The 26,409-nt window shown below is 38.0% G+C and overlaps 1 protein-coding gene across 8 annotated transcripts in view; it reads right to left on the reverse strand.

Annotated features, from left to right (window-relative positions):
• MPDZ (multiple PDZ domain crumbs cell polarity complex component) overlaps nt 1-26,409 on the reverse strand; it is a 202,607-nt gene that overhangs the window by 39,551 nt on the left and 136,647 nt on the right. For 7 of the 8 annotated variants that reach the window (XR_005219116.1, XM_037851251.1, XM_037851252.1 and 4 more), the window contains 4 exons: nt 16,662-16,766; nt 10,082-10,174; nt 5,952-6,129; nt 3,026-3,136 (listed from right to left, as the gene is read on the reverse strand). Coding sequence is in view for 7 of the 8 variants with exons in the window: in XM_037851251.1 (XP_037707179.1) it covers nt 3,026-3,136; nt 5,952-6,129; nt 10,082-10,174; nt 16,662-16,766 (487 nt within the window). In the remaining variant the exon portion in view is untranslated. The remainder of the gene's footprint in view (nt 1-3,025; nt 3,137-5,951; nt 6,130-10,081; nt 10,175-16,661; nt 16,767-26,409) is intronic. The other variant, XM_037851254.1, reaches the window with a different exon arrangement.

Below are 26,409 nucleotides of genomic sequence, written 5' to 3' on the forward strand. Positions count from 1 at the left end.
TGACTACATCTTTCAGGGGAAATTGCAGACATTTAAAATTCATTTTGGCGTCAATGAAATGTTTGTGTTATTTCTCTTCATAAAAAATCCTCCTGGCAGGCGTGAAGTGTTGGGAGAGGTTATCAGGTGACACCACCCTGCGTGGGAGAATGTTCTGGAAAGACTCTCTATCCCCAGGACGTCTGAACTAAAGCTTTTGCCACATTACCCTTCAATCTGCTCTTCTTCCAATATTTTTCCTACAGAGGGAAGACAAGGAAAAGTAATGGACACAATAACATTTCTGCTCATCTCAAGTTTCTCTCTGCTTTTCAGTTTAAAATGTCAACTCCTGATTTACAAAAGGAAAGATAAAAAAATGCTAAGAACATGACCATTTAATAAGGTGGAAGAAATAAGTAGGCAGAGGGGAAAAAACCTATCATAAGCCAAATAATTCAATCATATATATGGAGGCTGGGGATTATTTTTAACCCTCATAAAGGGAACTTTTAGGTTTTAAATGTCCTCTTTAATTCTGTAAAACAATCTAAAACAAAACCACAATGTCAAGACATAGAATATTTAACTATAAAGAGAGCTCTAGTTTTTCTGTTGTTTTTTTTTTTTTAATTTGCAGATAATATAGGATTAGAATTTGGCCCTGATAGCAGAGTATGAAAGTACAGCATGAGCACAAGAGATGAAAGCTGGTCACTCTATTATTAGGTAAAGATTTAAAGAAACAAAATATATTTCTTATTTAAAAAAAAATAAATCAATGACTAAACTTTTGTTTATAGTCCCAGGGGATGATAAAAGCAAAAATGTTATTAACCAAAAAAGCACAGGGAAGACAAAAACATTCTTTAGCTCTTTTCAGTGGGGCCCTTTTTCAGTCTGACAACATGGTCTGAATTATCAGGGCTAGTTCTGGGAAGTTCTGGTTCTTGAACAGCCTAAGAGCCAAAGAGACTCCCTGGCTTTTCACTCTACATAGAGGATTTCTAGAGGCTTTTATCTTGCATCCACAAATAAAAACATTTACCATTAAGAGACTCTTAAGCATATGTAGCTGTGATTTTTTTTCTCCCTTTAGATTAGTGGAGACATAGGGAAGTAAATCATTGAAAACAATTATATTTCATTTTACACGCAAAATTAATTCTAAATTTCCAAAGCAAAATGAGTTTAACTTGACTAAGCATGTCATTCTAAGCTAGGTTTACCCTGCAAATAATTCTATAAAATCAGGCATCATTATATCTCACATAGTGAAATAGTAATATTATCCAGGTGTATAAGAAAATTTCTTCTCAGCTCATTAGGAAAATGTGACTGGCATTGAAAGAAATGTTTGTAATTAAAATTTTAGAAGTATTATCAAGAATCACTATTCAGCAGTTTACAGTATTGTCCCAAATGATATAAAAATTGGAAACTGAAATTAAAACAAAAAAGGGAACAAAACCCACCCACAAAAAATAGCTTTAACTTTAACAGCCATTTTCCAACATTATCACGCGTGTCTATGTTTAACACAACAAATGGTAACAAATGTAAAAAGATTTGTAGTTATTTAAACAAATTGAATAGCTTTTATAAAGAATGCAGCGTGATGCAGCCCTACCATTTGGCTGATTTTCTCATCTGAATGGATAATTATTACCTAACAATAAAAAACTGAATGATTAAGAACTGCAGATGTAATTAACTGCTTACATTAACTACTGAATTCATTTTTTACAGTGAACCAAGACCGGACCTACACCTGTCTTGACAACAAAAGGAAGGACCACTAAGATAAATCTAGTCATTTTGTTTGTATTTCATGGCACCGAGTATTGACTACTTACTTTTACTGATGTCATCTACTGAGCTGTTTGATTCTTTCCATCATTTGAGTGTTAATGTCTTAAGTTCATAATTTTAAAAATTGAAATTTAAAGTATTTTATAAATAAATTACACATTTTGAGTTTTATTTGATGCCTGTAATTTCCCTCATAGATGTTGCCATTTTTAGTTTAAAGACAACCAACCCTAAAAGCTACTAAACAGATAATTCAAAGGAGAATCAATATCATGGAATTCTTAAATCCCAAAGTGGAGCCTCTAGGAGCTTCAGAAGGTCTAGGAAATTCCTTCAATGGTATGCAAACCTTTGAGTGAATGTATATGATTCTGGAAAAAGAAAAAAAGGAACATAAATTCTCAAAGGCTTTTGTAACCCAAATATGTTTAAGGATGGATGCACATAAAAATAAAGTTTTTTCACTGAAGCATAAAGAAGGAATTGAAAAAAATTTATTTCAAACTCTTGTCATAGTTTTCATCTTTAGCCTTAAGACATATCAAATACACAAACCCTCACTTAGTATCTTCTCTATTAATATTCATTAAAAGATCTTATGATTTCCAAAATACTTTTTATGGCCATTTTACCTAAGATTAGTCAGCAGGTTTCTGTTCACAAAGGGGAGATACTATGAAGTGACTGTTGCTGGGAAACAGCAGTTATGAAATTACTAGTAAATAAACACAAAGTTTAACAGAATCCATTATGAGGAAATTTAATGTTCAGTTTTATAAAGATAGACTAAAAAGCATTCACTGTTGAGATTGCAAAAGCAGGAAATCTGTCTGGAGAATACATCTGTAAAGAAAAATAATCTCTCTGGCTGCTGAGGGTCTCCCACTGGAAGTCATGGACTATTAATCTGAATGTGTTCCTTTTAACAAATTAAGTATTTTGTGACTATAATGAATACTAATAACTACCCATCTAGACACCTATGGCCACCAAAAAATTCTACTTCTGTATGTTTTCAACAGAATTCAAGACTTTATATTAAACATGGTAGAAGGAATTCCCAGGATAACTCAATTTAAAAAAAGCAAAACAAACTTTTAACAAGTCTTTTGAGATTTCAAAAGAAATTTCAAAGATTGATGTTTGCTCATAGAGACAACCTGGACCTTGCTACATGAGAATCCAAGTTGGACACTGTTGGAATAGGCCAATCTTGCCCTCTGGGTTCGCTTACCCTTGGTCTGTTTATAATGCTCTGTACCATAAAGACTACAGGGTTGCCTGCTTTCCGAATGGCTTCCACAGCTTGTTCATGGCTTGCATCTCTGAGATCCATTCCATCCACCTGCAATGGAAGGCCTCAACTTAACATTACAAGAAGCTTGAGAACAACAGAACGATTTGTGGATCCAGAGTTTTGAGATCCTTGGCTAGGTTCCTGGAAATTCTGTTTCAGAATCAAAAATAATTCAGACTAATTATGAGGCTCCGGAACTTTTCATCTGTCTAGCAGACTTGTGGCCCCTGTCTCCAACAATCAAGTGGCATAATAAGCACCTGCAAGGAAGGCTTTGCTTCAGCTTTCCTTCCTTGCTCAGCTGTTCCTTCAAATTAATAAATCGGTATCATTAAAGAAATAATATAAGGGAACTGCCTAGCAGCACTGACTTCAGCATGAAAGTCACTGTACTAGTTTTCATCCAATTTATTATAGAGTCATTTGAGGGGCTGGTTGGGCGATACTTTGTGTATTCCTCTCTGTACAGAGAGGTTTGAAATTAAAAAACAAAATAAAATTCTGATGTCCAAAAAGTCAGGTTAGGATAAGGTTAGTTATGCAAAAGGATCTTTACAGTAGACATGACAGGAGCTGGAAGCCAAGAACTTGTGCTTATTTGTTAGTAATTCTTATATAAAAAGCTTGAAAATGAAAGTTATTTTGTAACTTTTTAATAACCATGGCTTGCCTGAATGATGATCAGCTCAGCTTATCTATTAAATGAATAAGAAGGAAAATAGTTTGAAAGGCCAAATGCTAATCCTGTCAGGAAACTACTGGAAGCTATCATTGTTTTATCATTTCCAATCTCCAGGATATGAAATACACAACAAAACAGCAAAATCAGAGTGGACATAATTCTGGAAAAGAAAATTAGATATTTGAAAAGAACATTGTCACTTTTAAAAGATTTATATTATATGCATTTAGTTGAAAATCTCCCTCAGGTTGATATTTGGATGACACAGTAATACCTCTTTCAGTGCATAAGAAAAATGACTTCTAACCTTTGTAGAACAAAAGTCAGTATTCATGTCTACTATATATATTCCATTAGTAGGCAAATTAAACAGGATGTTAAACATCTTTGCACACGTTCAAAGAATTCTATATTCAGGATGGAATACTTGGCAGGTCTCTACTCATCTAACATACATAAATTTTCAGAAACTCTTAGCAGAGGCATGTTTTAGAATCCCCAGGTTTACAGATGCCTACGGCTTACTCAGACTGCTGGAGATGCCCCTGCACATAACAGCACTCAATAAATCAATGCTAAATTGCATTTGGTATTTTAAACACAAAACAATCCCTTTCCTTTCAATTTGAAAGGGATGTTTTAACTCCCTGAACACATTTAATCAATAGTTTGGTACAAACCATGATCAATCATTTCTAGAAATAATTATAATAAATATTTCTTACTTTTTTTTATAGATCATGGGATTTAATAGTGAATTATGCATAAAGTAAACTGAATTGTGATAAATCTAAAATTGGAAATGATAGTTCTCCCACTAAAAATGAGCTCTTTGAAAGAGGGCTAATGGTATCATCTAATGAAAGGCGAGGATGTAGAAGCAGAGAAAAAGCCCTTCATTCTTCCTCATAAATGGTCACAGGAAAAAAGCAGACATGGTCCCCTCTCTCTCTCAAATTTCACTCTTCCTCGTTTTTCAGCTACAAGAGACAACCAATCAATGATGGAAGAAATAAATAAATCCCCAAAATGTTTTCAACTTGGTGGATATGTTATAATCTCTTCAGACACAATTAAGACATTTTAATATGTAAGTTATATGGGTTTAGAAAATGAGAGGCAATCACTTGTATAAAGTAAATATAAAGGTGGTTATAGTAATTAAATGATCAGTTTTTATTTGGAAATTGACTGTTTTAGTCTATGCTATAAATTCTAAAATCTCAGCAAAGCTGGGTCAAGCACCCCATTCTCTGTCCTCTTGAAGTAAACTAAGCTTATCCTAATCAAGCAATTTGTCATACTGTTTTGAAGTTACTTGATTGTCAGGTTTCTCCCACATGACAGGCAGTCGCTGTATACTGTTTACTGTGGGATGGCCAGAGCTTTTTACAGCACTTGGAATGCGACAGCTGCTCTAGGACTATTTGTTGAGTAAATGAGTGATTGACTTGCGAGAAAAGAGTCTATGTAATATATTAATTTTTGCTTTAAATTAAAGGATTAGGTACAATTTTATCAAATGCTTCTCTTGCATGCATAAAGTGTACATTCATTAGCACCCATGCACACACACACAAGTGCACACACACACCTATCAGTGGTGAAAAGGCATAGAACCAAGAAGAAGGAAAACTGGGGTGTGGTCCAAGCAGGAGGCATTTATATCAAGGGTAATCAGAGTCTTAAGATAAAAGATCTTACCAAAAGAGACTTACTTTGAAAAATCTCATGTAATGAAGTTCACTTGTAAGGAAATGAAAATGATAAAGTATTTCTTAAAATAAAATCTCATTGGAGAACTTAGTTATGATGCATAAATTTTTTTTTGTGTATATATATATATATATATATATATAATTTTAAAAAGTTCAATTTTTTGAGAAATTTGCTTTTGTTCTTTCAAAAATAATTTAATTATTTCACCTTGGGGCCCATGTTTTAAAAAAAATGGTTGGCTATACCTCCAAACATATGTTTCTACATCAACTTACTCATTATGTCACAACATAAAGAAGAGAAAATTTTGGATGCAAAGAAAAATAGGAAAGAAATGCATTAATCATGAACACATGTTATGCTACTGTTGGGTCAAGCCACCAGTATAAAGATGATGAGTCCCTTGGTAAAGGAGATGGAACAGGTAAAAAATTTTGGCACAGAAAGTTCATTGGAGGGTACCTCTACTATTCTATCTCCAGATTTCAAGGTTCCATTTTTGCCAGCTGGACTATCTTCAAGAACGTGTTTGATGAAAATGCCCCTCATCACTTCTCCGTTGCTTAGACGACTCCCCATTCCTCGTCCACCAACAATGCTGATGCCCAAGGATTTGCTTGGCTCTCTCCAAAGTTCAACCCTATAAGAAATAATTGATTTCTTAAATGCAACAGAATAAAATTTAGTTATATATGTTTTTGCAAATAACCATTTGCTCAATTTGTTAAAAAGTTTACTAGTAGTAAAACAAGATAGTTTTTAATATCTTTCCAATTATGTGTTCTGTAGGGGCTGATAAGTACAAATGTATTTCTGAGCGGCGCTTGTATACAAGTAAACAAACTCCAGGCTGGGGCACAGACCCATGTCAAAGTATAATTTGGCAGGAACTCTAATACTGAGGATATTACGGAATCAAGAAATTCAGCTACCACTGGAAAGACAGTAGCGTCTGAGCTTAGCAACTAAATCAAGGGAAAGAACATTCTGCACATGCTATGTCAAAAGCTTACACCTATGGAAGTCTTTCTTGCCAAGGCAACCCTGGTAACTAATGATCAGGGTATGAAGAAGAATGGCTAATAAGATCCCACCAGAACTTCCCTAAACTCATCAACCACTCTCTCTGCTTTTCTTTCCCCACTCCAGCTACTGCCTCCTCCTCTTGCTGTTCCTTGAGTTCATCAAGCATGCACCTGCCTTGGGGCCTGTGCACTTGCTACTTCCTCTATCCTGAAAGCACTTCCCCTAACCATCTAATAAACACATGGACTCACATATAACAACTGCAAATAGAGTTATGAGTAAATTACAAAGTGCATAGCTTGTGAAAAGCCTGGGATGTAAGAATAAGGTAATCTTCAGTGAGAAGGTGTTTGGTCGAGATGAGGGAGCAGCTTGGGGAAAGAGAACAGTGAGATACCAAGCCGAGGGCTTGGGCTTTGAGAAGGAGGACCAGACTCTTCCATCTGCTCCAAGCTGCACCGACAAAGACAATGAACAAGGAAGCATGGCCTCAACAAGCCTCCAATGTTGACACTGGAGGTGCTTCCAGAGGAGAAGCTTTGGAGCAAGGATTCCTGAGAAATGGAAGTCCCAGAAGGAAAAGGGAGAGGATCAAAGAGCACCACAGAGAGAGGGAGAGGACTAAGCAACAGATCAGATAAAAACAGGGATGACCGATATCTTTTCTCTTGTCAGTACTTTCAAATCTTGATTGAAAATGTATAATCCTAGGAATCCTACCTGTTTAGTGTGAAAAGATCTCACCATTGAGATTATAAAATTTGTGTTAGTAAACTAGATAAAAATTCTGTTCTACATTTTCTCTCATTCTAGGAATTATGTGAAAGAAAACAACCAATCTCCCTGTTTCTTGAAGCAGTTCCTAAGGCAAAGTGGCAAAGTAGAGTCAGTAAGTTTAGTCATTGTAAGAAAATATTTAAGAAACAAGAATAAACAGGTAGGACTCCTCAACTCTTAATCTTAAAACAGGAAAACAAATTAAAGTAGCAAAATGCCTCCTTGGGTGCTCTGTGATTGGTGTAAATTGAGAAGGGTTATTATAATGACTTCTTAAATAATAAAAATAACAGCTGTAGCAGCAAACATTTATTGAAGACTTATTGTGAGCTCAGCAATATTCTCTAAATGAGTTACATATATTTTCATTTAAATCTCAAGTCATCCCTAAAAGTGGATAATCTTATTAACCCCATTTTCAAAGAAGGGGAGAGATGCAGAAATGTTAAGTAACCTCTGACTAATAGCACTGGATGCTCACATGGAGTTTTCCATGGATAGCAAAGTGTTTTTCAAATACACTCCCTAGAAATAAAGATGTTTACGTAACTTCTTAAAGCACCGGGGAAGGAACCGCAGGCAGACCTGCCAAAATGACGACAGTTCTGAGGAACCAGGCTTATTACTCAATGCAGAGAACATGGTAAACATGCTTGGGAAAGAAAACATGCTTGGGAAAGAAAAGTTTTATAGAACATGTTCACTTCAGAGTTAATTTTTTGGAAAAATGTCAGCCTTCCTTGAAACCTCTAAATAGGGTGAAAAAGAATAAACTTCAAAAAGGCAAAGATAAAATTCAGCTCTGTAGCCAGGCTGCCTGAGCTGTGAAACCAGAATACCCAGGTTTGAGTCCTTTTCTTTTTCAACTTAATAACTGCATAACTCCAAGCAACTCATTTTGTCTCTCTGTGTCTTACTTTCCTCACCTGTCAAAGGGAGATAACAGGTCTCTAAATCCCAGAGTGGCTATGAGAATTAAATCAGTTAATACATGTAAAGTGCAAAACAAAGGTTTGGCACATAGTAATCAATCAATAATGCTTTTATTACTATTATGATGGTGATTACTGAAGAAATGGAAGCAAGAAATAAAATTCAAAGTGTATAACAAATTAGCAAATGCATGCTTCACCCTTTGAACCCGTTATACCTACACATCGTTTGTTAAGACAAGGTTCTCTTTCTACCAATTAGATTGACAAAAAAAATTTTTTTTAATGATCAATTAATGTAGAAGGAACTCTAATACTGGAAGAAGAAGTGAAAATTGAGATAGCTACCTTGAAAAGCAATTTGACAACTTCTAATAAAGCAAATATATATATAGTGAGTAATTGTTAACTACCAAAATATCAATCTGGGAATAGATGAATTGTAGTATATTCATGTACTGGAAAGCAATGCAATTCAAACTAAATAAAATGAATTAGATCTTTAGGTAACAACATGAAAAGTCTCCAAAATACAGGGTTGAGAGAAATATAAGCAAGCTGGGAAATGATACATACAGTATGATACCAATTATGTAAATGAAAATTAAAGGCAAGATAAAGGAGTAATACACCTTATTTAAAACCTTAAAATTTACAATCCATTGAAAATAATTTTCTATTTCCACACAAAGGCCATAGTTAATGCATCTTTGTTGACTACACGAATGAACATCCCAGCACATTGCCAGGGCTGTGGAGCCTGTTCAAGACACTCACTCCTCATTTACTAAAACCTCTGTCATTTTGGTAAGCTTCCTCATCTTATGCTATAAACTTTCCCCTTAGAGTAGCTTAGTGCTTTTACATACAGTAATGAGCACAGGTGCACCTTCTTTAGAAGCATTTATGGAAGCATCAGACATTTTCCCCATGTATGGGAATTACCACCTTTAGAGATATCTGTTTGGCTGATGTGAAGGATAAAATTGAGGAGAAAGAATAAAAATCTTCCCTTCCAGGAATTACACTCCATTCTTTCTTATAAGAAAATTTCAAGATTCCTGTTTGAAACTGTTATGTACCCCAACAAAAGCCATGTTCTTTTAATCCAATCTTGTGAGTGCAGACCCACTGTAGGTGGGATCTTTTGATTAGGTTGTTTCCATGGAGATGGGAACCACCCAGTTGTGGGTGGGACCTTTTGATTAGATTATTTCCATGGAGAATGTGACCCCAGCAATTCAAGGTGGGTCTTAATTAGTTATCTGGATTCCTTAAGAGAGCTCAGAGCCAACACAGACCCAGATGTTTGGAGATGTGGTCAGAAATACCCTGGGAGATGCTAAGCAAGGACTCACAGAAATAGCCAGAATCTGGAGGGAGCCAAGGGAAGCCAAGAGATGAAATCCAGAGTTTTTCCAGAGAAGCTAAGAGAGCAGAGAAATGCTTCGAGAGAAAATGCCCAGAGACATTTTGGAGACAGCCGTTGAAACCAGAGCCTGGGAAAGAAGGACCAGCAGATATCGCCATGTGCCTTCCCATGTGACAGTGGAACCCCAGATGCTATCAGCATTTCTTCACTGAAGAGATCTTCTTGTTGATGCCTTAAGTTTGGACACTTTTATGGCCTTAGAACCGTAAATTTGTAACCCAATAAATCCTCTTTATAAAAACCAATCCATCTCTAGTATTTTGCATACTGCCAGGTACTATGCTAAATAACATGAATCATCAAACTGAATAAATAAATTGACCAATGTCATATGTAGCAGAGAATAATGAAGTACCTGAAACCATGCTTCTCCATCTTTAATCTATGTATCCACTGAGTGGGCAGAAGACATAAAGAGTCCTTACCGCCTCGGCTGATTCCAATTACTATATGCTGCATTCTGAAGTTCACTTTCTTCTCCCTCTCCTTCTTCTCGCTCTGGTAATTCTGGGATGTCTCTGTTAAAGAGTTACACAGTTAGTACTATAAAATCCTAGTAAAACCATGCAATATTGTTTTATATATACTTTATTATTGGTTTAGTATAAAAAATGCAGAACTGCCTTATATTTTCTCCATACTTAGCCATCAGTAAATAACATTTTTACAGAAGGCTGAAAAGAAAAACTAACCAAATCAAACTAAATAAAAACCTTACATTAGAATCAATGTATCTGGAGATGTAGTTGAACACTAAAGCATATCAACTAGCCTATTTCTTTCCTAATGAAAAATGGGGAAATAAAGGAAAGGGATGAAAAAAAGGGGGGTGAAATACCCAAATTTTAACGAAAAGACGATTCAATAAGTATTTCCTAAATGTCTGCCAGTGCAAGAGACTAAAGGAACCATGTGGGTTTAAGTATGCACAGACCTCAGCCCTGGCCTGAAAGCATTTATAATCAAGTATGCAATGAGTTTATCATCTCTGCTTCCTAAGGATGGACAAATGGTTTCCTTCAACTTTCATAGAAAAATGGAAAATACTCCTTACAGGAAGCAGGTTATAATGCATCTGCGTTGTTCAAGGTCACCTTTCAATATCTGCAGAAATTCAAAAGTTGCCAAATGCCAAGCATAAAACAAAATGTGTATAGTCTATTGACCGACAGTATATGAAACTGTAAATAATAACTGTGGCAGTGTGCCGGTTTGAGTGTCTTGTGTCCCCCAAATGCCCATTATCTTTGTAGTCTTGTGTGGGGCAGAAGTTTTGGTGTTGGTTAGATTTGCTTGGAGTGTGCCCCACCCAGCTGTGGGAGATGATTTTGATGAGATGTTCCCATGGAGGTGTGGCCCCACCCATTCGGGGTGGGCCTTGATCGGTGGAGCTATATAAATGAGCTGACTCAAAGAGGAAAGAGAGTGCAGCTGGGAGTGATGTTTTGAAGAGAAGCAAGCTTGCTGGAGAGGAACGTCCTGGGAGAAAGCCGTTTTGAGGCCGGAGCTTTGGAGCAGTTGCCAGCTGCCTTCCTAGCTAACAGAGGTTTTCCGGAGGCCATTGGCCATCCTCCGGTGAGGGTACCCGATTGCATTCTGCAGCATTAGCAAACTAGGACAGATTTTGGTACCAGAGAAGTGGGGTGCTTTTGCTGCTGAGTTTGCAAATACCAAACATGTTGGAACGGCTTTTTAAATGGATAAGGGGGAATTTCTGGAAGAGTTGTGAGGAGCTTGATAGAAAAGGCCAAAACTGCTTTAAAGAGACTGTTTGTGGAAATATGGACTCTAAAGATACTTCTGATGAGGACTTGAACAGAAATGATGAATGTGTTGTAAACTGGAAGAAAGGCGATCCTTGTTTTAAAGTGGCAGAGAATTTGGCAAAATTGAGTCCTGGTGTCAGATGGCAGGAAGAATCTGGAAGCAACAACTTGGAATACTTAGCTGAGGAGATCTCCAGACTACGTGTGGAGGACGTATCCTGGCTTCTCCTTGCAGCTTATAGTAAAATGCGAGCAGAGAGAGATAAACTTAGAACTGAACTCTTGGGTTCAAAGAAACCAGAAGTTGATGGCTTGGAAAATTACGGGCTTCCAGTGGGTAGAATCCCAGAAGCTACAGCCCAACCTGAGGACAAGCCAAGATTGGATAAGGAGTTAAGCAGAAAGGATTTGTGGAAACTCCTATTGTCTGATGGCTTTGACCCCTGCATGCTTCATGCAAAGCCAACAGAATTTTTTGCGAGATCTTTATAGACAGAGCCATTGCCAGTCTGGACTGGAGGAGACAGACAAGGAAAAAATTAAAGGAAAAATCTCTTCAAAGACAGAGCCATGGAGGTTGAGGTCTGGAGTCAGGAGGTCTCGGGCTGGGAGAGCGGAGCAGCCCACATGCATGGAAAGGGTGAGTTTGCCCTGGAGGTCGAGGGCAGGCTTTCCGCCTCGATGCTCTGGAAGAGTTTTGCCACCTCAGGTCCCAAAGAGGTTGGAGCACATTTCCAGGGAATTGAGGAGAGCCTGGCTGCCACCACACTGTTCTGAAGGGGTTGAGCGTGTGCCCCGGAGATGGAAGGGAATCCGGGAGCTGCCCCGATGTTTGAGGAGGGTGGAGCCGAGAAGGTGGTCTCCCCAATGTGTGGAAATGTTGGAGCACTCACCTAAGCATTTGGAGAGAAAAGGGCTGCGACAAAGGCCCTTGGGAAGGGTTAGACTCCCACTCTCTCAAGCCCCAAGGATGCAACATCGTTCTGTTAATGACTCTCAGACTTTGAAATCTAACGGAGTTTGTCCTGCGGGTTTTAGGAACTGTTTTGCTCCTGTTAACGCTGTTTTCCTTACTGTTTCTCCTTATGGCAATGGAAATGTTTATCCTATGAATGTCTCTCCTTTGTATATTGGAAGCACATAACTTGTTCTAGGTTCACAGATCCACAGCTAAAGGGGAATTGTGCCTTGGGACTGACCACGCCTAAATTGATTTTGATGGGATTTTGTACTTAACTTTTGTTACTGAAATGATTTAAGTTTTTGTGATATTGTGATGAAATGAATGTGTTTTGTATTTGGAAAGATAATGTCATTTTGGGTTCCAGGGGGTGGAATGTGCCGGTTTGAGTGTCTTGTGTCCCCCAAATGCCATTATCTTTGTAGTCTTGTGTGGGGCAGAAGTTTTGGTGTTGGTTAGATTTGCTTGGAGTGTGCCCCACCCAGCTGTGGGAGATAATTTTGATGAGATGTTCCCATGAGGTGTGGCCCCACCCATTCGGGGTGGGCCTTGATCGGTGGAGCTATATAAATGAGCTGACTCAAAGAGGAAAGAGAGTGCAGCTGGGAGTGATGTTTTGAAGAGAAGCAAGCTTGCTGGAGAGGAACATCCTGGGAGAAAGCCGTTTTGAGGCCGGAGCTTTGGAGCAGTTGCCAGCTGCCTTCCTAGCTAACAGAGGTTTTCCGGAGGCCATTGGCCATCCTCCGGTGAGGGTACCCGATTGCTGAGGTGTTACCTTGGACGTTTTGTGGCCTTAAGACTGTAATTGTGTAGTGAAATAAACCCCCGTTTTATAAAAGCCTATCCATCTCTGGTGTTTTGCATTCTGCAGCATTAGCAAACTAGGACAGGCAGTTTGCAACTGTATGTACCCCAGAAAAACATGTTTTTAAATTTAATCCATTCCTGTGGGTGTGGACCCATTGTATATAGGACCTGTTGGTTTGACTACTTCAGTTAGGGTATGGCCTGCCTCAATCAGGATGTGTCTCAATCCTCTTACTGGAGTCCTTTATAAGAAAATGAAATTCAGACAAAGAGAAAGAAAGCCACAGAAGCAAGAAGCTGAAATCAACAAAATCCGGAAGAGAAGAGAGAAGCCCTTAGATGCTGCCATGTGCCTTGCCACGTAATAAAGGAGCCGAAGATCGCCGACAGCCGGTCTTGGGGAGAAAAGCATCACCCTTACGATTCCTTGGTTTGGACATTTCACAGCCTCAAAACTGTAAGCTAATAAATCCCCATTGTTAAAGCCAACTCACTTCATGGTATTTGCTTAGAGCAGCCAAGGAACCTAAAACAATAACCATATCTAGAAATATTTTGTTTTTCCAAAGGTATAACTTGTATTAATAAATGATATTGTAAGGGTAATAAATAAGGGTTAAATCAATTATGGCATGTCCTCATGTCATTGGTAACAATGGCAATTCTAAAGAAACATGTCCGTGTGCCCCTTCTAAAGTAGAGAAATCTCTAATTCAATAAATGTTATCAGTTAGTTTTTACAGAAATGGAAAAAATCTTAAAAAGGATGTTCTCAAATTATATCCATTCTCCACTAACAGGAACACTGAGCTCTCTCAAATTATTTAATCCTCAGACTCTGAGATCAGAAGTCATCTAATTCAATAATCCATCTGTACTCAAATGTGCTTTACAACATCTCTTGCAAGTAACTGTCCAGGTTCTTGTTGAATGCCTCATTCCTTCCTTGAGAGCATTGTTAGATGTTTTTTTGGGGGTTTGGTTTTGTTTTTACTATTGGAATAAAATATGCATGTCTATACATTCTACCCATTGGTTTTAATTCTGTTTGAAATCCTCTCCTGTGCAAATAAAGGAACAAGGATCTGAATGAGACTGGAATTATGAGAGCCTTGGCTAAGCTTGGTAATGGGGCAGGATTCCTGGGAATGGACCCAAGAGGGGGATTCTAAAAATGATGTCAAGGAAGTGACTAAGAACCACCCAATCCAATGAAGCCTCAATCCACAAGTGCCCAGGCAAAGGTAAAACTGGTCCTAGCCCTGAGAAAATACAACTGGAGAGAATATGATGCAACAGCAGGTTTGGAAAACACATAAGAATGGTAACTTACTAAAGAATGAGTCCATAAAATATTGATGACAGCCATTGCAGGGGTTCTTGCCTCTAAAGATTAAGCTATAAGGGCTACACATGTGCCTGCTTTCAGCTATATGAAGACAATTATATTAAATTCTCTGATATTTTTCTCCCTCAGTGTCTCCAAATGATTCTATAATCTTGGATTTTTTTCGCTAACCAAGATGTGCTCCTAGAAAGTGCTGATTATTCTTTATCCATCTTAGAGTGTGGTTTCTGGGACTCAAGTATCGTGTGGCCACTGGTGAGCAGAATGGACCTGTTCTCTTCTTCCAGCACTCACCCAGCCAAAACTGAACGCCTTGGCTCTAATGTTCTACTGCTGAATACCAACGAATTTTTGTCAACTACAAGAATTAACTGTCTGTATATTTGTGCCAGGTGAAATAACTGGCACAAAGTCACTGAGTAAAAGTAGCAGAAATAAGATTTGAAATGAGGGCATCTTACTATAGAACATGAGCTCTTGACTTCCATGCTATGCTGCTATATATTTTTTTAAACTGTAGTCATGCAATTCTCTCTTCAGATTCAAATTCAGGACCTTATATTCATCCCCAACAAGTAGTAAAGTATAGTGCTTGATGGTATATGGATTTTGAAGCCTGATTACTTGGATTCTAATCTTAGCTCTGTCATGTATTAGCTGGGGGACTTTAACAAGTTACTGAACTTCTCTCTGGTGCAAATCCCCGCTCTATAAAATGAAATAGCTTTGTTTTAAGCATCCTCATATTCATAGCAAAGAAACTGTCTCTGGAGTAACAGAGAAGCAGCTAGTTGCAGCACTGGACAATTGGGGCCATTCCTCTTTCCGTGCTGGGAGAGAAGCACAGTGGAGAGAGTAGCTCTTTCACTCTAATAACTTTTGAGTGCTTTTAAGTCCTGGAAATTTAATAACAATAAAATATTACCTTGGCATATTCTTTAATTAAGCTATTTGAAAAGATATTTCAGAGGGACATTGAAATGATTGCTTTTACCATTTTGACAGGCTGCACTAGGAAGCCATAATTAATTTATCCCGTTAGTCCTGAGATGGAAATTCAAAGAGGGGAGTAAAGCTGAGCTTTAGGAATAACTCTTTTTCTTATAAAATTAATGTGGCCCCAGAAGCCATGACATTCCTTTCCTTTATTAAACATTTACCTTTCCCTTCTCTAACACTCTGTAAACTGAGGCCATGACTGGCTGGCAGAGGGAACAGTGATAAGATGTTAGGTCCTGCAGGGTCACTGAACACCAGGGTGTCTTGGATGTTTTGTCATCCTCTGAGGAACCGTTAAAACCTCTACCAGAAGACCTCAGGGTGCTGGCAAGGTCATTTCTGCTCTATAGCAAGCCTAAAGAGAAATTTGGTACTCAGTTGCCAATGCAACTGACAAAACCAGGCCTGTGGTTGAGAGTATGAAATGGCACAATCTAAAAGGAAAAGTAATTTGATATTTCTCTCCCTAACCTGAACTCAGTCAACTGCACCAGCAAAACCCAGTTCCTGCCTTTTCTAAGGGGAAAAAACAAAACAAACAAAAACAAAAAACACCTCTCTTTATTATTGAAGGTTCTTATAAGTTGTGTATCAGGAACCTTTAAAAATCCACATATTGTGTTTTCTAAAATGCATATTAACTAAGACATTCAGCCCAACATTCTACATAAGAGCAAAAAATAGCCATTCAAAATATTTCTTAATCTGTATGTATCTTAGAAAGGAATATATAAAATTTCTGAAGATATTTGAAAATATTTATGAAAGAATTGTAAAGGCATGATACAAAACTAAACAAATTATAGCATAAAGGCAACAAATGAAATAATATTTGGGGTGAATTATCAAATATGTTAAAAGTGCTATATTGCATCACAGAATTAAAGATGATTTTAATTTCTTGATTTATATCTTCATATACTTCCCAAATTTCCCATACTCTATGATAACTACTCAAGTAATTGGGGCTGAGGGGAAGGAACATTTTTTTTAAAAAGCTTATAAGAGGGAAAGGAATTCAGTCTTTTTTTTTTCTCCATTATTTCCTGACCCTAGATTCAAAACTCTTCTTTATAACTTGCTGTATCATTCTTTCATTTTAGCAGATTTAATCTTTCAGTTACCTGCCAGTATATGAAGAAAAAAGATCCAGTGCCATTATTCCTCCAGTTTTTTGTCCCAAGCTTATTCTAAACTCTTCCAAATGTTCTGCAGGCACATAAGTAATTCTGAAACAGAACAAAATCCATGAATGCAAAGGGAAACAAAGTTTGGTCTAACCGTTAGGAAAAGCATCCAAAATACACAAATAAAATTATGTTGTCACTTTATCCCCACTTTTTCACACAACTCATTTAATCAGCTTACTCAGCAAAAGCGAACTTCAAAAGGATGTATGTAGGGAAGAAGACGGCGGCATAGAGAGGAGTGGAAGCTAGACAGTCCCGTGGAACAACTAATAAACAACCAGGAACAACTAGTAAATAATATGGTATAACTGCTGAGGGGGCAAATGTGACTGTCCACACATCATACACCAACCTGGATTGGAAGGAATGCCCAAGATCACAGCATAAAATCTGTAAGTAAAAACTGCAGACCTGAGACAAGAGCCCCCTCCTCAACGGCAGCCCAAACTACAAAGTCTCACTGTGATAGAGAGCAGCACACTCTGAACAAGCAAACATACCTCAGCCCAGCTCCAACAGAGGTTTTAATTAACAAATGTTGACTGCTCAATACAACCTATGAATCTCCAACAAGCAGACAGAGGCTTTTGGTGATGACTGACCTTGAAGAGCCAAAGGACCTCTCTGGGAGGGAGCAAGAGCCCAGAGGACCAGATGCTGTCTCTGGCTGACAGGTGAAACTGAGGGTGACCGTGAGCTGGCCCTGAAGGGGGGCTTTCTGTCCTTTTTTTGACTCAGTAGAGAAAGCCTCAGGCATTTTGAGTTCCAAGTGTTCTGATCCAGACAAGGGTGGAGATAGCACAGGCAGAGACCATTCAAATGCTAATGAGCTCTCCCTAGGGGGGTTATCTTCCCTAAGAGGAAAGGGGTGGGGCTCAGAACCAGACCCTAGAGCCTGGGGGAAAACAGGCATGGGCCACATCTTTCCACACCAGTTGGGAGCTACAGGCCAATAGGTGCCAGCTGCTGGGCAGAAAAGCACAGTGACTTGAGGCCTCACAGGGTGTACCAATCTTCTAAGACACCCTCAGGGAAACCGGATACTATTCTCTCCTTCCAAGACCTGAGCCCATTCTGGTGTGGGAAAACCTGATTGGGGTAACCAAGGAAACCGATGCCTAGACAATAGAAAACTACAGTCTACACTAAGAAAAATGAAGTTATGGCCCAGTCAAAGGAACAAACTTACGCTTCAACTGAGATACAGAAATTTAAACAACTAATGCTAAATTAATTGAAAAAGTTTAGGGAAGATATGGCAAAAGAGATGAAGTGTATAATGAAAACACTGGGCGTACACAAGGCAGAAATCGAAAGTTCGAAAATACAACTGGCAGAATCTATGGAAATGAAAGGCACAACGCAAGAGATGAAAGACACAATGGAAACATACAAAAGTAGATCTCAAGAGGCAGAAGAAAACACTCAGGAACTGGAGAACAAGGCACCTGAAAGCCTACACACAAGATAGAGAAAAGAATGGAAAAATATGAGCAATGTCCCTGGGAACTTAAGGACAAAAAGTAATGCAGGAATGTATGTGTCATTAGTGTCCCAGAAGGAGAAAAGAAGGGGCAGAAGCAATAATAGAGGAAATAATCAATGAAAATTTCCCATCTCTTGTGAAAGACATAAAATTACGGATCCAAGAAGTGCAGTGTACGCCAAACAGAACAGATCAGAATAGGCCTACACCAACACACTTAATAATCAGATTATCAAATGTCAAAGATAAAGAGAGAATCCTGAAAGCAGCAAGAGAAAAGCGATCCATTACATACAAAGGAATCTTGATAAGATTATGTGCTTATAGAAACCATGGAGGCAAGAAGGAAGTGGGGTGATATATTTAAGATACTGAAAGAAAAAAACCACCAACCAAGAATCCTATATCTGGCAAAACTGTTCTTCAGATATGAAAGAGAGCTTAAAATATTTTCTGACAAACAATGACAGACTTTGTGAACAAGATAACCTATTCTACAGGAAACACTAAAGGAAGCACTGCAGACAGAAAGGAAAAGACAGGAGTGAAAGGTTTAGAACACAATTTTGGGAGATGGTAGCACAGCAATGTAAGTACACTGGACAAAGATGACTGTAGGTATGGTTGAAAGAGGAAGGCTGGAGCATGTGGGACACCAGAATGAAAGACGAAAGATGAAGACTGGGACTGTATAACTCAGTGAAACCTAGGGTGCTCAATGATTGTAATAAAAGGTACAAATGTATTTTTACATGAGGTAGAACAAATGAATGTCAACACCGCAAGGTGTGAAAAATAGGGTGGGATTGTGGGGGAAAATATAATCAATGCAAACTAGAGACTATAATTAACAGAAACATTGTATTATGCTTCCTTTAACATAACAAAGACAATATACCAAAGCTAAATGCATATGGGCGGGGCGGGGGGTGGGTAATAGGGGAAGGGTATGGGACTCCTGGCATTGGTGATGTTGTCTGACGCTTTATTCTACTTTGATCTAAGGTTATCTTTCCTTTTGCGGCTCCTAGTTGTCATTTTTGTTTTTTTCCTCTCTGTTTCTTTTTTCTTTTTCTTTTGACTCTCTACCTTCTTTGACTCTTCCTCCTGCTTTATGGAAGAAATGGAGATGTCCTTATATAGAGAGTGGCAATGGTGCTGAATACATAAATACGTGACTACATAGGAAACCAACAATTGTTTACTTAGGATGGAACATATGATATGTGAACAAAACAATGTTAAAAAAAAATGGGTTAATGAAGAAAACTCGAGAGCACTATATTGAATGAAATAAGACACATAAGGACAAATATTGCAGGGTCTCACTGATATGAACTAGTTATATAAACTCATAGACATGAAATATAAGTTACCAGGATACAGAATGAGGCTAAAGAATGGGGAGTGGTTGCTCATTATGAGCAGATTTTCAACTAGGGTGAATTTAAACATTTGGAAGTAGACAGAGGTGATGGTAGCACATTGCGAGAATGACTAACAGTGCTGAACGGTCTGTGATTGTGGTGGAAAGGGTAAGCTCAGAGTCACTTATGTCACCAGAAGGAAAGTTGGAGATTTAAAGATGAGAATGTATAAAACAGTGAATCTTGTGGTGGACAATGTCCATGATCAACTGTACAAATATTAGAAATCCCTCTCATGAAGTAGAGCAAATTTATGACACTATAACTAGAAGTTAATAATAGAGGGGTATATAGGAAAAAAAATACCTATTGCAAACTATATACTACAGTTAGTAGTATTTTAACATTCTTTCATCAACAGTGACAAATGTACTATACCAATACTATTTATCAGTAATAGATGGGGGGTGGTTAGGGGTATGGGAGGGTTTGAGTTTCCTTTTTTTGTCTTTATTTCTTTTATGGAGTAATGAAAATGTTCTAAAAATTGAAAAAAAATTAATTGTGGTGATGGATGCACAGCTGTATGATGGTACCGTGGGCAAGTGATTGTACACTTTGGATCTTTGGATAATTGTATGGTTGGTGAACAATCTCAATTTAAAAAAAAGGGGGGGGGATATATATACAAAGTTTCCTGTAGGCAAGAATAACAATAGAAATTAAATTTTAAAATGCTTCTGATAAGCTATCTATTTACCAGTAATCACATGGGGGAGGAAAGCAGCCTTATTTGTATTTCCAAGTGAGAAGATCTACAGTAGTTTTTTTAGATTAGGAAGATCTACAGACCCTTACAATAATAATTGTCAGGAATAACAATTTTGTCTAAAGATTTTTTTTTTTCCTAGCAGAAACAAATTGAGTGTACCCTGTTAAACCACTGTGTGTCCAAAACTACTTTACATATTTCCATAATACATAACTAATTATGATGTTAATAAGCATTATCAATAATCCTCTGTTAGCTCTATTAGATTATGAACTCTCAACTCTGAAATATGAAGTTAAACCATTATAAGTTAATAGAAAAAGTCTCACTAGTTTCTAACGGCTTCTTGTAAGTTCACTTCTATTTTAAAGAAAAGTCTATTTTACAACTAAATGCTCATTTACTAAGTCAACAAGCACTGACAATGCCTATCATGTGTAAGGCACTGTGTTAGATGCTGACAGCTGTAATATTTAGAAACTGACATTTTGAAGTTCATAAGTTTGCTGTGGTGCTATAAAACATTTACGTAGTTGATAAATTTTTTTTATGTAGACTATTTCAAAATTATTTGAAAATTATTTTCAAAATTAATGAATAGAAAAGTAAGAGAAATACTGTATTTGAAGTCAGTTCAGCATGTTTAACTAAAATAAATGAAACAAAAATACACAATACAGAAATCATGAAGACTATTAAAACCTATCCATAATTTATCCATTAAGATGATACATACATAAAACCTTAGTACTACAGGGCAGGGATAAAGGGGTTCTTTTTTACACTAGAATAAAATAAAAATTGTATCAATGCCATAATTTATTGAGTGAGGAAGATATATGATTTCAGATATATTGGTTTTTTTCATTAAAAGCATTCACTCTGTGGGGTCACTCGGGTTTAGAGTCAGAGGACACAGTTCTGCTGCTCATCAGGAGGGTGACGTGAGAGTAAATTGCCACCACTGAACCTCCATGTCCTTAGTCTCTTGTCACTTTTTATAAGACACACAATAAAACTGTAAGGCAGCATTCTAATAGGACATCAGCATTCCTGGCCACACCCCGTCACTCTGACAGAACACAAGGACACTTAGGGAATAATTCCACAGACACTTTTACTACAAAGATCAAAAATTGAAGCAGAAAGCACAGTTCAGTGGATTGAGGACTAGGTTGAGTGACAGAATCACAATATAATTCTGGCCCTATTTAATTCATTCATGCAAAAAAACACCTTGTTTATGGTATTACAAAATATATTAAATAGCATATTTATTTTTATCCCTTTGCAAGTAAAGAGCCAAAAATATACAGTATGTTAGATCAGGAAAGAAGACTGTATTTTACACAAAGAAAAATAAAGTTAAACTTAAAATCTGAAAAGCCTATTCAAGAAAACTGACATTAGTTTTGAAGTTCAATAAAGGACCAACTCATAATAAAACCTTCAGAAGAAAAGATAGGAAAAAAGTGGAGGCGGGGGAGGCTAGAATACAATAATGAAAATAATAATCGGTACAAAGCATTTAATTTTTTACTTGATTTGAGACAGAAACGATGTTTCTATCCCAAGCAAAGCTGAAAATGAGTTTTCCTCTATATTTGTTCAAAGCTGTTTTTCTCTTTACCGAAGTGGTAGTGGTGGGGTGGCTTCACAAATATTTTTCGATACTTCAGTAGGCGTGAGAAGGGCAGAGAAAGTAAGTTTCATAAATATGTAGCCTGATATAGACAGTGAGAGCCCCACAACAATCATCCCACAATGCAACACCATACCTGCAGAACAATTCTAATACATCCCTGTCACACAGCCACTCAAAACCTCCAAATCACCAATGAAAAACCCTAAATCTCACTTATAGACTGTAACCACACTGAGAACAGTTTATTTGACAGGCATATCAAAAACTCTTAAAAGTAAACTAACCTTTGCTTGTACATGGAGAGGAAGAAAAAGGAACACCATTAGTGATGCTGAAATGTGACACAGATATTACATCCAGAGGCTGAGCCTGCACATTCAGACAGAATCATTCCCTTACAAAGAGCTTTAAAGCTTAGTAGTTGGAACATATGATTTTCAAACGAGTTCACAACTGTCAGTGCAATGTGAAAACATAATCTCATAGCTCTGTTGGAATTTATGTTCTTCTATAAATGAAGAAATAAGCCAAAACTTATACACTGAATCTATATCTGGATCTATCCCTGCAGTGGGATGTTACAAAACCACGAAATGGTTTTCACAGACAAGTTGTAACATACAGCCATAATGAGCTTTTGAATCATCGATACTCACACATAAAAGGGGGCTCGATCGTCAGCAGGTGCTGTAGAAAATCTAGAATGTGAAGCATACGCCACAGCATCTTTTTACAATGGTGTTAACAAATGTCAATGTCTTGTGCTGAATGTGAGATGCATACATATGTAGTTAAAAGTGGGTGCTCCTGGTTGTTTTTTTTTTTTTCCTTCCCCTTTCCACCTCCCTCCCATCTACACCTCCCCCAGAAAAGCATCTGCTCTTTACTGGTGTCTATAGCGGTGATTATTAACAAGGATGGAAAAATGTAACTGCAATCAATCTTTTATTCCTTGATCAGGAATTCATTCCACATTTTGGGTTAAGGCAGGTGAATTCTGATTCAGCTCGGTAATTATCTGGCAGATGTTACAAGCAGCTGCTGCTAAGCACAAAACCCTGGCTATTATTACAGAAATATAAGAGCTCCTGGCAAGGTGGAGTGAGAAGTGAAACAGAATGCATTCTGGTGAGGCTTCACATCTGCTTTTCCATAGAAAATAATGAAACCTGGAACTTAAACTGGCTGTTCCTGAACTCTTGAAACTCAAATTATCTACCCAGGCATGCATGCATGCGCACATACAAAGCTGCTAGCTCGCGATCATAAATGGCAAAAAAGAAATCCAGTGCATTGTTACAATAAGCAATGCTTTTCCTAAAACCAATTAGTAATGTAACTGAATCTTTTAAAGACTTTTTTGTAAAGTCTCCACCATATACCCCTCCACTCCTAGCCCAGATTAAGCTACATTCATAACCAGAAATAAAAAAGAAAAATGTGGACAGAGCTAGATCCAGGCAATGACTATAGAGCCTAATTGGCCAGAGGCAATGTTATGGTTCCATTCAAGGTAATGGAAGAACTATTCCTTCTGGGAGGATTACTCACAGAGCTTTCAAAGTAATTCTAAACCCTTTGCTTCATGAAAGACAACTGATAGGGCGGGGACGGATAAAAAACACTTTGGGAAAAATGCACTAAGCATACTGCTCGGCCCTGGTCAATCCAAATGACTATTTTTGTTTTATCATTTAACACAATTTTTCTGAAAAAGGGTTCTTTAAGGCTGATTCTAATTTCTTTCTACCATTTACCCAATGAGTCAAGCTCTTTATCTGAATCAGAGTTTTAGTAGGTCACTTGAGAAGCAATCAATGTGTTTTATGAGGGTATGTGCAAGAGAGAGATTGATTGACTGATCGATTGATTTTCAGAGGAGGATGTAGTTTTTTCTTTCTTCTTCTATTTTAATGTAAGATTTCTGCAATACATTTTTCCTCCTGGGATCCTAAGGCAATTACTTATGAAACTAAGTCCCCAGATACCCCTCAAGTTCATAAAAAAGCCATTGCCGGCATGAAACTGGTAAATTCTTTCCTGAATCAGAGTGAACAACAACAACAAAAAATTAATAAATATATATATATGTTTGAGCTTGATAGATGGAATAAAATATCCTGACAACTTTCCCGGAGGTGACTAGATGGATGACACGCCAAAAGTCTTATTTTTTGGGTCTTATTTTTTGGGTCACTTTTTAAGTTCTGCAATATATTAGAACTGAAAGTTAAGGCTGACACTAAGCACCAATTCTGGTTTCCAGAGGGCCAAACAGTTAGCCGGGGACCTGATTCTGTACATAGCTTAACATGTATATTTTCACGCAAAAATTCCAAGTCGTCAGTTACTAGGCCATCTGCATTTTATACTAAATCTAAACTATGTAAGCTAACACCTTTACAATTGATTCTCCACATGGATCTTTATCATTCATCTTTTAAGCAGAATGAATGAACACTGGCCCTCAAGTAGTAAGGAAAGTACTTAAAGTTTCTTTTTCTTAGTGTAGAGGCACTGACATTTTTAATTACATTCACTTGTATTCACATAAGATAATTAAGGAACAGTCACAGGATCTGGTGATTTGAGCATTAGCAAAATAGAGTAAAAAAGGCATGCAAAAAATATGAAAGCCAATTAATGAAGATCAGACTGAAAATAATACCTCTTGTGTATAAGACAAAAGAATAAAAAAATTTGTAATATGTATTTTTCTGCTTTTTAGTGTAGGTGTAATGAAAATCAGATTGTAAATATAGTTTTCCTTATCTAAGCTCTCGCAATACATACTTTGCAAAAGAACCAGTAATACAGAATGCAGTCAGTAAAACAACATCAATACAAAAACATCTACCATACCTAGTAATCATTACATAAATTTAAGGTAAAAATCTTTCCCTAAGCTCTTATTTTACTACTTTATCCCTTATACATAAAATGCAAATATTTACTGAATAATGCAAAAGAAAATGAAACAAGCTATTACACTGATTAGGTGTGTTAAGAAAGTCATGAATTGATTTTCATGTTGGCTCAAGGAAAGTTTAATGACTTAAAAACTAAACCACAGGAGAACCTAAGATGGCGGCTAGGTAAGACAGGGCAAAAAAACACCTCCGTGAAAAATACTAGATAAAAACCAGAAAGTGACCCAGAACACCACTTCCAGTGATGCACCAGCCAGACAAAGTCTGCTAAATCCACAGGGAACGTGCATTTGGTGAAATCAGGAGCCTGCATTCTGAAACGAGTAAGTCGGCTGAAAGCCCCGAAGCCGTGCTGCGGTATGGGGAAATGGTGGGCTGCTGTTTGGAGATGGACTAGTTCTTTCAAAAAAAAAGTCCAGGAGTGGCTGCAGATATGACGGGGACAGCCATGCAGTGAAGCACAACAGGAGTAGGCTGGGCTAACGCCTCGCTGTCTGGCGTGGAGGATACCCCTTCCCACACCCACTGCTGATTGTCTTGAGATCAGAGGAGCAGAGGGGAACCAAAAGGAGGAAAAAAACCACATTCCTTGCAGCCATCTCCCCAGTGGGCGGGGGACACCCCTGCCCGGGGCCAGACTCACAGCCCAGAGCTGCTCCAAGAAACCCAGTGTGACAGGGAATCTTTCCCACAACACTACACACAAGCCACAATATCGGTCGTGGACAGTGGCCTTTAATATACCCATGGCTGATTGTCCCAGAGCTGGGAGGGTGGAGCTGTGCGAAAAGGGGGAAGTTAACGCGTCCCATTCAACCACCTTTGAAGTGGGCTGGGAGTGCCCCTGCATGGCCCAGTGACCCAGGGCTTCCCTGGGGAGCCGGCATGCACTAGTGACGTGGCACAGCCCTCCCTCAGCAGAGGTGTGGAAGAGCACAGCTGGCAAGGGGGAACCGCTCAGAAATCCCAGGGACCCTACACGAATACCAAGGACTTGTGGGTCAGCGGCAGAGACAATCAGTGGAAAGACTGAAATGAAGGCTTAGGTTCCTGCAACAGCCTTAAATCTCTGGGAACACTGCCCTGCCTGGCTAACCACCCAGACACACATCCCACATTCAGGGCAGACAGCACCAGCAACACACCCATACTTGGAGCACCAATAGGACCTCACAAGAATCCAACCCCCACACAACACAAAGACAAAGTGGGGGAGGACTGACTTGAGGGGAATAGGTGACTCATGGACACCATCTGCTGGTTAGTTAAAGAAAGTGTATGCCACCAAGCTGCAGTGCTGTCAAATTAGGGATCAAGTAAAGCAAATGCCAAGAGGCCAAAAACAACAGAAAATCTTAAAGCATATGATAAAACCAGATGATATGGAGAACCCAAACCCAAACACCCAAATGAAAAGATCAGAAGACACACAGTACTTGGCACAATTAATCAAAGAATTACAGACAGGCAACAATTGCATGG

The sequence above is a fragment of the Choloepus didactylus genome, chromosome 10 (genome assembly GCF_015220235.1).
Source record: "Choloepus didactylus isolate mChoDid1 chromosome 10, mChoDid1.pri, whole genome shotgun sequence".
In the NCBI taxonomy this organism is placed as follows: Eukaryota; Metazoa; Chordata; class Mammalia; order Pilosa; family Megalonychidae; genus Choloepus; species Choloepus didactylus.